The 12,490-nt window shown below is 39.2% G+C and overlaps 2 protein-coding genes across 3 annotated transcripts; both read right to left on the reverse strand.

The window, feature by feature from the left end:
* Nucleotides 1-2,512: 2,512 nt before the first annotated feature.
* Nucleotides 2,513-5,046, reverse strand: LOC103706954. Its single transcript, XM_008791241.3, has 2 exons — nt 3,072-5,046; nt 2,513-2,945 (listed from the first exon to the last, which is right to left on the reverse strand). The coding sequence occupies exons 1-2, from the start codon at nt 3,188-3,190 to the stop codon at nt 2,732-2,734; spliced, it is 333 nt and encodes a 110-aa protein (XP_008789463.1). The 5' UTR covers nt 3,191-5,046; the 3' UTR covers nt 2,513-2,731.
* A 215-nt stretch (nt 5,047-5,261) lies between these two features.
* Nucleotides 5,262-12,454, reverse strand: LOC103706955 (exosome complex component CSL4). Of its 2 annotated transcripts, XR_005506786.1 has the most exons (7): nt 11,906-12,454; nt 11,739-11,813; nt 10,767-10,855; nt 9,700-9,784; nt 8,138-8,219; nt 6,300-6,460; nt 5,262-5,474 (listed from the first exon to the last, which is right to left on the reverse strand). XR_005506786.1 is itself a non-coding variant. In XM_008791242.4 (6 exons), exons 1-6 carry the CDS (start codon nt 12,065-12,067, stop codon nt 6,372-6,374), a joined length of 582 nt encoding a protein of 193 aa, XP_008789464.1. In that variant the 5' UTR covers nt 12,068-12,453; the 3' UTR covers nt 6,122-6,371. The 2 variants fall into 2 exon arrangements, 1 of the variants encoding a protein (XP_008789464.1); XM_008791242.4 differs by lacking the exon at nt 5,262-5,474 and having other exon boundaries at nt 6,122-6,460; nt 11,906-12,453.
* Nucleotides 12,455-12,490: the final 36 nt, after the last annotated feature.

Genomic DNA, 12,490 nt, shown 5'->3' on the forward strand with positions numbered 1-12,490 from the left:
ATTTGAAGCTTTGCCCCTACAACAGTAAGACCTGGCGTGCGGCGACCATCTGCTGCTATCAGCCTGCCAAGAGAGTCTTTAATCACAAAACCAACACCTTTAGATGCACCATCCATCAACATGCTACCGTCGAAGTTTACTTTGAGATGACCAGGGAGTGGGGGCACTCAAGAAATAAGAGCGTGTCTGGACGCTGTGATAGCGGAAGGAGTACCGCATATGTCCCTTGCCATATTAGAAGAGAACGAAGCAGCAACTGCGATGAACTCCCCCGCATGTAGCATAGCTCTATCCACCACCATTCTCGGCGATGACCTCCTCCTCTCAAAAATGCCGACATTCCTGTCCAATCATTTATAATAAGCCAAATATGCTCTAAGGATCCCCGCATCAATAGAACTGGGGCTCCGCAAGAAAACTCTCAACAAGGAAACTCTCAACAAGTGAATCAAATCCTGTGCTGACTCCACCAAGTGGGGTGGAGGTACAAGTGACCTGCTCTATATCTTCCTGGCCCTGAGATACTGCAAAAGAATATGATCAATAGTCTCCACGATATTCGTGCACACCTCGCAGCATTGGGTCAACCACACTCCTCACCCAGCTACCAAATTCCTGGTCGATAGGCATCCCCATGCTACCTTCCAGATGAAAAGCACCACATGCCAGTCAATCTGCATCCTCCAAATCCAACCTCCATCTATCTGCCGAGCTGGCTCCCTACTGATCAAAGCATGAAGATCCCTAGCTTCTTGCTTCATGCTCTTCTAGGAAAGAAAGGTGATCCTCTGCCCAATAGAGCCTAGCCCGAGAGACTGAGTTCTCCAGTATGGACCGAAATGGTCTCATGAGGTCGGTCCCCAGCCCACAAGTGATTGCTAGAGACAATAAATCGCTACTACTTCTATATACGCAATATTGACAACTCAACCGAGCTTTTCGATTGAGATATGAATCTACAAGGTAGAGTGTACCGGCTCATTCTTATCGAAAACAGTAGTCTTTGGTAAACCGATTGATCACTAGCACGAAGGCTATAAGCGTTGATCTTGCCTTGGTGTTGACCCGAGGAGTGGTAGACGAGGCTTTCTCTGTTCACGACTCCGGTGATATTGAATCAGCCCTTTAGCTTTAGCTGGTTTGTCTGTCACCCTGATATCGGATATAGTACAGTTGACGGTTCACTACCGACTTAAACCCTAAGACCAAACTTGTGCTTAGGATATCTTTCTTTATAGTCACCTTCATATGTCAACTGTCACAGGAGAGGTAGCAGCGAGACTTGGACCTGGGACCTTGTGATACTCTTTAAGATATTTTTTTCTATTTTTTTAGTATATGCGTGAGACACAATCTACTAATTGATCTATATTCAAATACCCTACTATATCATAGTCTCTACTACAAGGTGCTATTTCAATCATCCAGATTCCCGAACCACATGTAGGCTACATCTAGCTATCAAAGGTATTGGAGTTCATTCTTCAAAATCGTAATCACTTAGTTGAATTGGGTCTTCTTATGCCAAGAAATCTAGTATACGTGAATCTGAAAGAAGCCTCCTGGCTAGTCTATTCGAGTTTAGTCGAGTCATTTTTGGTTAAAGTGACTTACCGCACCCGCGACCGCCCTGACGGCAGCCATACTAGCCTGTCAAACTCTTTCTGGGCGAAAATCGGTAGAGCCAAGACCATCTCTGCCAACTGCTCTCCAAACACATCTCGGATAAGCCCCTCCCTCCACCGACCCCCATCTGGGTCCAACAGGTGGCTGACCCTGCAGCCTGCCAATCTCATCGAGTCCACCATGGTCGGCAAACGACTAATCGACTACTTAGTCACCCAACTATCCTTCAGAACATCGATGGATCGTCCGTACCCAATAGCCTATCTAATCTCCGGAAGCACCAAGTCGGCTCTGGCACACATCTCCCTCTAGACTAGTGAGTGGTGACGGCCAGCTCGTGCTCCAAGCAACATGGCACCATGCTTGGCCCTTATCAATGAAAACCACATGCAATCAAGCTCTAACACAAATCTAGCTACGTGACAAACTGGGCCAACAGTGGTTGCATCCCCAAACCTTCTAGTCTGGTCGGCTGACACACTACCTCCCACGCCAACAAATGAATACCACCTCTATCACCTCTCCCCCAAATAAAGTTTCTAAAGTGCTACTCTTGTTTCTTCCTTTGGGTCCAATCAAGAGCTAGCCATAGTTTTAATGGTTTGATCTCATGAGGCTCTTGGGGAGACAGAAGGATTTGATCCCCCTATTTACTTGGCATGAATCTTGTTGCTTGGGGCATGGATGGGGAGTATCGGTGGGGCTGGTGGTGGGGAGTATTTGTCGCCCAAGGAAATGGATGGAGAGGATTTGGGGAAGTTAGGGTTCTGAAATCACCAAAACTGGTTCGGCTCCGGAATTATTTTTATAGAGGGGGCACAATCGAATTTGCTATTTGCAAAGGACATGCCAACACAACAAACAAAACAAAAAAAAGGCCCAACGATTAGAAGACACATAACGCCATCCGAATTCTTTCATGTTACAAAATTTTGTGGGTAAAAGCCTCCTCAGACCCACAAGGTGATGGTGGAAGGAGTACCGAAGCTCGTCTAGAGGAATAAATAAGACCACTTCGAAATTGAAGTATCATAATAACTAAAGCCAGGAGGTTAGATTTAGATTTAGGGAACCCACATCAAACAGAGAGAAGAAGACCACTTTCCTAGGAAGTGGATTCGAATTTGTAGTGCTTATCGATTGCTGCCAATACATGCCACGTGCAACTGACTCCCTTGGGGATTACTACAAGATCTCCAGAGCCAAAATCCACACATTCGGAAGATCCCTTAATATAAGCTTTAACCTTTCCTTTTAGGAGGTAGCAAATTTCTTCTGCATCAAACTTGAGATGGAACTTTCCTGGAGGGCAACCCCACCTAACGAACAATAAGAAAAGCAGAATGGAGGACCTCATTAGCAACACTACTGGAGAGTTCATACTTTCTAAGAAATAGAAGAGGACAATGAGACAAGAAGGCGAAGCTACGGAGATAGATACTAACTTGGGCCATGAGTTGATGCCCAGTTTCAGTAAGCGCGACTGTGGTGGGTTCTTCTCTACTAGGATTGTGGGGCTGGTGGCCTCAACTTGCATGGCCTCTTGGTTTGAACTTGCGGCCATTGAAGATTACTAGAAGTTGAAAGAGGAGAAGCAAGGAGTGTTGGTAGCAGCAGCAGCAGGAGATGCAGGGGCAGTTTGCAAAGGTCCTTCTATGCTTCTTGTAATAAGAACTACGAGGATGAAGTCTGGAGGGAATCCTTACATAGAACACAGATGGAGAAAGAAGTGAGAAGCTTGAAGTCTTCTTATGTATAAGTTGAGAAAGAAGAAATAAACTTGTGATTTCGTCGCCTGGTGTACAAGTTGAGAATAGATTCCAAACATATTTTGTAATGCATGATGATAAGGCCTGGGCTAAGGTGCCAAAAAAAGAAAGAAAAAGGAAGGGTTCTTGGACTAGGGCTCTTCTAATTTTTGACATCAGTCCAAGGCAAAAGAACAAAGTAGGTCACAGTGGTTGACGGGAGTCAAAAGGTTTAGCTTTCTACCAGCTTTTTGGGATTCTTCTTAAAAACTTTTCAGCGAATGGCTAGCATTGAATTTTTTGGTACACTTGCACTGAATTATTTAAGCGACAATAGCTCAATGACGATAATGAAGCTACGCATTGGTATAATCAACGATTAGCGTCCATCCATTCCACATAAATATCGACTGATGTAGATCTAAACTTGGATGCTTTACATGAGAAATTTAAGAAGTCTCTCACGAGTGACCGGTTGGACCGTACTCGCTACAATCCCTTTGTTAAAAATCTCTCTAAAATCTAAAATCCTGTCTAGATGATTGGGCTAAAAATTCTATTGAATTTGTGAGTTGGACCAATATAGCCAATAAGATCATAAGATTACAATATCATAAGATTACGGACTGATATTTTTTTTTTCTTCCTGTAAAATTCAGACCGACCTTCACCAAAGTTATTTCTGAATATTTATGAATATAAACCTAGCCCAGCTTGTAATACTATGATCTTGCTGATTGTACTAACCCATCATGCAACCAAGCTTTGATTATAATGCTCGTATGGTGATTGTATTATTATTATTATTATTTTTGCCCTAAAAGAAGACTTTTAAGAATGTACGTACGCTCGCCAGTTCATGTGGCTGATCCTTTTTCCCCACTTCCCTCAGACGTGCATACCTTCTCTCCTAGGATTTTTAACAATTTGAGCTTACCCAAAAAACAATACATGAGAGAGTTGCAGACCATATTTGATACAGCACGCCAAAGCGTCGACACTTCGGACACTCGAATTCAAGAAATCTGGCCTCTAGCTCACCTGATGCAGAGCAAGATCCATGTTTCCAAGACTCGCGACAAAATACTCCACAACTGACATGGCATGATATGCCATGCGCTGCTAGCTAAATGACAATTTCTCATCACATGAAAGAATTGCCAGCATCCAAAATATGAACAAGGTGGTCTTATTATTTCTTATGCCCTCATGAATCTTTAGAGAATTGTAACATCCTTCTCATCCAAATACATGTTTCTCCAAGTCAGATCCTATTTGGAGGCTTTAAATCAGAAACAAAGTAAATCATCCACCAGGAAAAAGTGAGCTAAGAGAAGTTACAGGCAAACAACAGATTAATCTCCCATAGATTTACTTTGACCCTACATGGGAAATTTTGATAGTTAACAAGGTTTTCTATGTTGATCCACAATTGCTAATGACGCCAGTTTTGAAACCTGCAACACTATGATAAGCATATACCGGGAGACGCCTATCATGCCTGTAATATCAAGTATTTGACATGTATCCATGTATTCAATATTTTTTCTTAGAGAGGGATGGAGCATTTCTGGGGAAACCTGCAATATAATAACCCAAATATAACATTTTCGGGGATACACAATCCAAGAATTGAAACCAGAATATTTGGTTACTAGGGTGTGGCCACTGGGAGAAGCCTCAATGTATTTGTGGGATGGTTACCCCAAAACGAGTACTCTCTATCTCTTCCCCCCAAGCAAAAAACATGCGAATGCACACACAATAACTTGCAACACAAGAAAAGCCATAACATGAACATTCTTCTGCAGCAAATACAATTTTAGCAATTATAAAAACAACTTATAATAAAAAATTTCAGGTGCTCCAGCAAAAAACTCTCTAGAATTTCCAGAAATCAGCACATTAAGTATAAGAATAATTTTTTTAAAAAAAATCCTAGTAGTCTTACAATGTTTGCTGAAGAAAATTCTCATAACTGATAATATATTTATCGGCTACTTTAAGGTACCTTCAAACAATGTTAAATGAGTTCTCTGACATAAGCAAATGTGAACCCATTTCCCTGGCTAAAGGAATCAATACCATTCAACACAACGCCTATAAAGGAAAAAGGCCAAGTTATACCATCCACGAGCAGATCGAACAGATAGTTTCACTGAATTAAAGAAGCAATAAATAAAAGGGTCCATAGTCAATAATTAATGGATCACTAAGCATCCTGTTAGGTCATTACCGAGATAAAAAGACATGACATTATCTCATCATTGAAAATAAAAAGGTTCGAAAGTATCATTTATTACAAGATCATAAACCTATCAGTCGGGTAAAAGGAATGTGTTCAACTTGACCATCATTTGCCGATATTGTAAACACAAGTATCATGCAAGCCTCTCTAATAGCCAAAAAAATATTGAAACTATTATAATGCAGATAGATTGGATATAGTAACTCAGATTTCATCTCTTACTTTGCAAGCCTATGACCCATAAAAAATGGGTAGTTGATAACAACCAACCAAGGAATGCTTATGTTGGGCAGTTGAGTCAGACAGACAAGGTGCCCATTGTTCATTCACTATAGTCAACTAAACTGACAAGTTTATCAACTATATGGACTGGTGGCAGGATAACAAGGTTTGGGTCTGTGGCTCCTCCACTTAAGAAGCCCATAATCCTCTCCGACACAAACTTACTTTAGATAATTAGGGGAAGTTAACAATTTAAAAGATGCAAATTCACGGGTCAGAAGTTAATTAATTATTAAGCAATTTCCAATAACAACTATGCAATACCACCACAATAAGATATATATTAGCAACAAGAACCCTGTCATTTTTCTTACAATCATGTGAAGCAGTAATCTAGTAACTATATGAGCAAAAATCTGCAAGAACCGCTGGGCTCAAAAGAAACAGAAGCTTACAAATAAGCAGACATCCACAATATTGCTCATTCATCACCCTTTGTCTGCTTCATCTCCCAAAAGGCAATATATCTAGTCTGCCTTCGCAACTTTTCTCCGTTCAACCTGGCCAGTCAGTGGGCATTGCATCTCTGTCCAACTGATTGGAACCATAGTAGCACCTGGAACAACATAGAAAGGAGTTGTTAGCTAAATTTCCTAGTAGCGTTCCCGGTCATAATTCACCAGTAATTACTGACATGAATGTGCTGCACCAGCGATGCCATCAATTTATTATGGTGGAGCACACACACTATGCAAGTCTCTCTCCACAGAATTGCAGATGCTGTGCATCTATAAGAGTGGCTATGTGCATATGTGCATGAGTGTGCATTCCATCACATTATTTGGATGCTCTGTTGTTGAACTGTGGAACTGTAGCATACTAATATGATGCAGCACATGAACCAAGTCATTAATTAGCGCACAATGAAACAACTCTGACTTAATATTTATTATCTCTGGATACATTTCTGCATGGGAACTCACTATCCTCAAGAAGAACCACCCAGAATCCTTGAACACAAGTGGAACAATGACATTTTATTTCTCTTTCTTGAGAGTTTGATGCTTTGAAATATTAATGAGAACTTAATGGATCATTCTTTGCAAATTCCTAACACATGCTACATCTGCACATTGCAAGCCTTCTATATCTTTTCCCATTGGTTCCTTCTATGTTATTTTAAGCAATGACCTCCTCTTTTTGGTTCTCATCAGAGGCAAAATATATATTGATATAGACTTAAAATGTGCTCATTGGCCACAATTTTGAAAAAAACGAAATTTTCAGGCTCAACTCAAAAGAGGTAAAATAAAATCCTCCGAACTGTCAGCGCTTCTGAATACTCACAAAATATATGGCAATGCATGCATGTCTCCTATATTTCCTACTCTATCATGAAAATGCTCAACCATTTCATAGCACTAAAATTTTCATATTCACTAACTACAATCCTTATTGCTTCCTCTAGTTTCTCTTAGGCCTTCTTAGCTTTATTTCTAGCCTTATAGCGACAACTTCTTCCAAGTGGGTACATAACTACATCAAGAGGACCTTGGGTACAAGCAACATCCATCAAAGTTAGAGTTCCGAAGGTTGTGGCTTCTAATTCAATGCACAAGCCTTCTGAGTACAAATGTAATTCTAATAGCCCCCCCCCCCCCCCCCCCTCCCCTCTCTTCTTTTTCCTCCTCCTCCTCTACAAGTTAAGCATAAAACCGAGCCTAAGATGCACAAAACTGACACCAAATACATTAGATAAAAAGCACAAAAAGTCTAATTTCCACTTAAAATTCTACCAAAAGCTTCTCAAACAAATCCAGAGTTCTCTTGATCAAGACTGCAAGCTAGCAGTGTCAAATCAGTTTTTCCAAGTGATCAAGTTAACCCTACAGTTCATGTGAATAATTCCCATGTCTCTGTATCTTTTCCACCCATTAAGCACAACTATACAATTATAGATGCCTGGATTCCATCAAATAATAGTAAAAGGGCTAGAGGAGATCATGCAACTTCCATTGAGGAATGTTAATCAGACAGGAAACTTGAAAAGACAATGGAAGCGAATGCATGTTCCATTTTGCATTAACAGCCATAATTGTATGCCTAAATAACTACACTAAAAAATTCTCAATGTTAGTTCTAAACAATCTCAAGGAGACATGAATACTGAAACAAGGTTTTCTGATGCATAAATCAAGGAAACTTCACGAACATAGGTTTGCCAATGACTGCGTGCAATCAAATGGCATACTGCAGTTATGGAACAAATAATGAATTAAAGTTCTGCTTGTACCTGCTATACTTTGAGCTGATACCACTCCCAATTCATTCTTTGCAGTGGAAAGGTAATATGCCCTTGCATCTCCAAGAGAGAGCTTATTGCAGGAATTAAGTTTGACAAACATTCTCTTGTAATTCCATAATGCAAAAAAGAGCACGTCATTTTTTAAAAAAATGCAATATATAACAGAATAAGGCAAGTACTTCCATCAATAAGTCAGATAACATGATGAGGACCATGTGATAGTTAAAACAGAAAGCAGAACATGAAGCAGTGATACATATCCTGCTTAAATACTTTGCCATCATCAGGTTCGACCACATTTCGAGAGACCTGTAATTACGTAACATAGTGACAGATATCTAAAGCTAGTTATCAAACAATTAGTCACAGATATCTAAAGTTAGTTATCAAACAATTAGCACAAAACTGTCATATCTATTAATACCAAAAACTGAATTTCCCAATATAACATTGCTAAAGAAGCTAGATACTGCTGCTCAAAACCTAACATATTAGTAAAGAATATCACATAAGGATCATCTTGTGGTCCATTTCAATGAGTTCAACATAATTTCTGAGACATTAGCACCAAATTGCACATATATTTCTGTTTGGTTCAAAATAATTACTTCCTAATAGCAATTAATTCAACAAGTCTCCACAATTTAATAATTGATGTTGGATTTTCCACCGCCCCCACCTTTTTCGCTGGCGGTTGCATATGTTTCTTCTTAGATATGTGATAAATACCAGCAAAGCGATGCAAATTTGAGGTCATTAGAAAAGAGATTGCTCCTTATATTGGTGTAATTTGACTTTGCATTGTTCTTCTGCATGAGGTTTACTTCTGCCTCATTTATATCTGCCAGTACATTGTTCACTACCATAAAACACAGTATATACCACGATTTACCTAGAGATACATCTAGTATGGTATTGTTTACTCTATTTTGTTAATTTCACCTAATCTTCAGTAGTATAATTGCATAAGCTTCCTAGGCAGGTTTAATGTTGCCTACTTATGATAGATATGGAGTTCAAAATGTTCCTATTCATTAGCTTATTGATTTGTTTGTGTATTTCCACATTCACATAACTAGAGTTTTGTTTGAGTTCAGCATATGGATCAGTAGGCTTGATTGTCTCATATAAATGCAAATTATCATACCTATGCGAAAATGATAATTAAAAGAAAGTTATATTGAATCAAGACCAAGAGCTATAGCAGAATTTTCGTGCAGAGGATGATATATTATTTATCTTAAAACCACTACTCGAAGATGTCTTCAAGCAAATATCTGGTTTTAATAAATCAACAGGTTACATGCACAATACAAAGTTAGGGGAAAAAAAGAAAACGAAAAAGAAACTACCATCTTCACAGTTGTTCAGATACGACAGTCGGAAGTACTCGGAAAAAATTATAACTAATATACGATAATAAAAAAATATACCAGTACTTGGAAAAATTATAACTAATATACAATAGTAAAAAAAATATACCAGAATGTCAAAAGGCTCATAAAAACGAAAAAACTAGAAATAATGCATCAAGTATTATTTTAGGATACAACTAAGGCTCTGACAATGTCACCAGGACGAAATGACAAATACATATCCACTTTATCAATTTCAGTTGCACGAACATCTTGTTGCCTGTTAAAATAAACCAATCAATATCCAAAACAAAAGACAATTTTGGGAGCATCTGTAAGAAATCAGCATAAATGGCACACAGAATTCTGCAATGAACAAGACCCATTTATAATGGCTATAGAAGTCCATTGTTTTTTGTTTTTTTTTTCTGGTAAGATAGTTAGCCATTGTTGAAACAACTATTTGTCGGTGAAATATAAGCACAACAAAATTCCTATTCTATCATGCATGATCCAAAACAACCAGTGAATGGAAGTTTGTAATTTTCTTAGCGTCATTACCTTTGTTGAAGTCGAGAGCACCAATAAGCACGAGTAACAGTAGCAAAAGTGAGAATGTCTGGATGGAGGAGAGATAGATTCAAACCAAGTAAATTTATAGAACGAAATAGATGAGCAAATCATAAGTTATCTTGATGAAGCATTTTCATATCATCTGGGCTTCCAGAGACAACTATGGCAATCAGGGAGTCAAGTAACAAGAAAAGGTCGGTGCAACTATTTTATATGCTTTGAACATGCTAGAAATGCCAAAAGGTCGATAAATTAAATTGAAGGGTCAGAAAAGAAGACGAAACAAATTATATATTGAAAGTAGTTAATGGTTATTCTATGACTCCCTCTACTTCGGAAGCATTGGAGGGAGCTGCATTACATACTAAGTCAGTAGGATAAAGATTGTTGTTTATGCCAATCATATTTGAAATCACACCATATGTCAAAGAAGAATTACATAACAAATATTAAAATCTTAATCCCAATACAATGGAATACTGTTCATGTTTGTTGAAGAAAATATTTTAGAAAGGTTCAGTACAATAAATAAAAATCAGAGCTAAAGGATTAGTAGCAGAGCCATGACAAAACTAAATCTTGGCTCAGTAATGGTCAAGAAAAGCATCATCCATTTTCTTAAAACATTATATGCTTTAAAAAAAAAATATCCTCAAATAGAAAAATAGTTTTTGCTCATTACATACTACCTAATTATGCCCGTAAACTTTTCCCTCACAGCTTTGGACTCGACACACATTATATCAGCTGAAGCCATCCTGGCCATCACTTTTGTCACCTGTCAAAATAGAAAATAGTTTACATATTTATGAGGTACAAAATGAGCTGGTAGACTTCAATAGTGCAATCCACGTATAGATTTATTGAATATAATGTTATCTTACTTGGGAAGAAAGTTGACAATATACAATGATGAGGACCGTTTGAAGTGTCCAAAACTAATTAGGAGTTAGGGGGGAACTAGAAAAAAGATCCAAAAAAAAAGGAATAATAATAATAATACAACAGGAACCAAAATAGCCTGAATTTTTTTTTTAAAAAAAAGAAAAAAGATAAATCATGAAGAACCACTTCGTGGTCATCTTTGATAATTAGATGACCATTATCATGTCATATACATCTGACGTATTCACTCCCTTTTAAGCAAAGTCAGTTTCTTCCTTTCTGACGAGTGATTTAAGTTGTAGAAGCAAAAAAATCCCAAATATTGTCGCAGATCATACAAGAGAAGGAAGCTTAACCATGTGGCTGATATCGGGGTTCTTCAATTGGTTATTCTTAAGTTAGCAGTTAAACCGCTACGTCTAGAATATGACCCACGGACAACAAGGCTTCCCATTTTATTTTTTTTTACCACAGCAAAGTTACGTCTTACTTTCATTAAAAGAGAGAAAAAATATTTCATCTCATAGACAGAGGGTTAAAGTTACAGACACCTATAATTTTCATCCAGACATCCCAATATAACGATAAATATGCTCCCCTTTTATCTTGTATTGTTCTCTTGGACGTAACAGGAGCACTTCTCGTCTAATAGATGAAAACGACCATTAATAAAGTAGCAAAAAAAGGGGCAGGGGGGAGGACATTAAAAAGAAAAAAAAAAAACAGGAACAGAAAGAAAGAATAGTGAGGAAGAAGGGATTTGCTTGCTTGCTTACTCGAGCGATGACCACAGACCCCGGTTGCGGGACAGCTCCATGGGCCTTGTGCCCTACGACTTCCACGGTGGATCTCTGGAAGGATGGGAAGAAGAACAAGAAAAAGATGAAGGGGATGACCCTAAAATCATGAAACCCTTAAGAACCCTAGAAGAGGGAGAAGCGACCTGGTCGGAGGAGTCCGGGGGAGGAGGGAGGATCTTGCGGAGGCCGGTGAGGGAAGCGCGCAGGGTGCGCCCGTTGGGTGCCAGGTACACTCCCCTCCCGGCGATCAGCTGGTTGGACTCGCCCACCACCTCGCCGGGGGTGACCACACCTTCTCCTCCCATTCTTCTTCGCTTGGCTATCGCCGGCGGCCTTCGTTTCCTTGAAAGAAGAGACGGGTTACAGAAGGTTTATGTACGACGCCCGAACGACTCAAGTTGGGTCTCGCCCGTGTCCGACCTACGCGCTCGAGACGACCTGGTTGGGTGAGTAGGGTCAGCATCCTTGAGGTCCACATCCCACATTTCCCACACACTTTGCCAGGTCGACCGGATCGAATCTGTAAACCCGACCGGACCTATCTGGACTGGATTTGAGTGAAAGATTTTCCATTCAGGATCAGATACGAGTCAAATTTCCTGATCCAAATTTTAAATAGATAGATAACGATTCATAGTTTTGATTCGACATGGATCATAAAAGAAAAATTATATGTGGATTAAAGCTAATTTATACCAAATTTAATCAACATTTTCGGTTAGAATTTT

The sequence above is a fragment of the Phoenix dactylifera genome, chromosome 18, assembly GCF_009389715.1.
Source record: "Phoenix dactylifera cultivar Barhee BC4 chromosome 18, palm_55x_up_171113_PBpolish2nd_filt_p, whole genome shotgun sequence".
Lineage (NCBI taxonomy): Eukaryota > Viridiplantae > Streptophyta > Magnoliopsida > Arecales > Arecaceae > Phoenix > Phoenix dactylifera.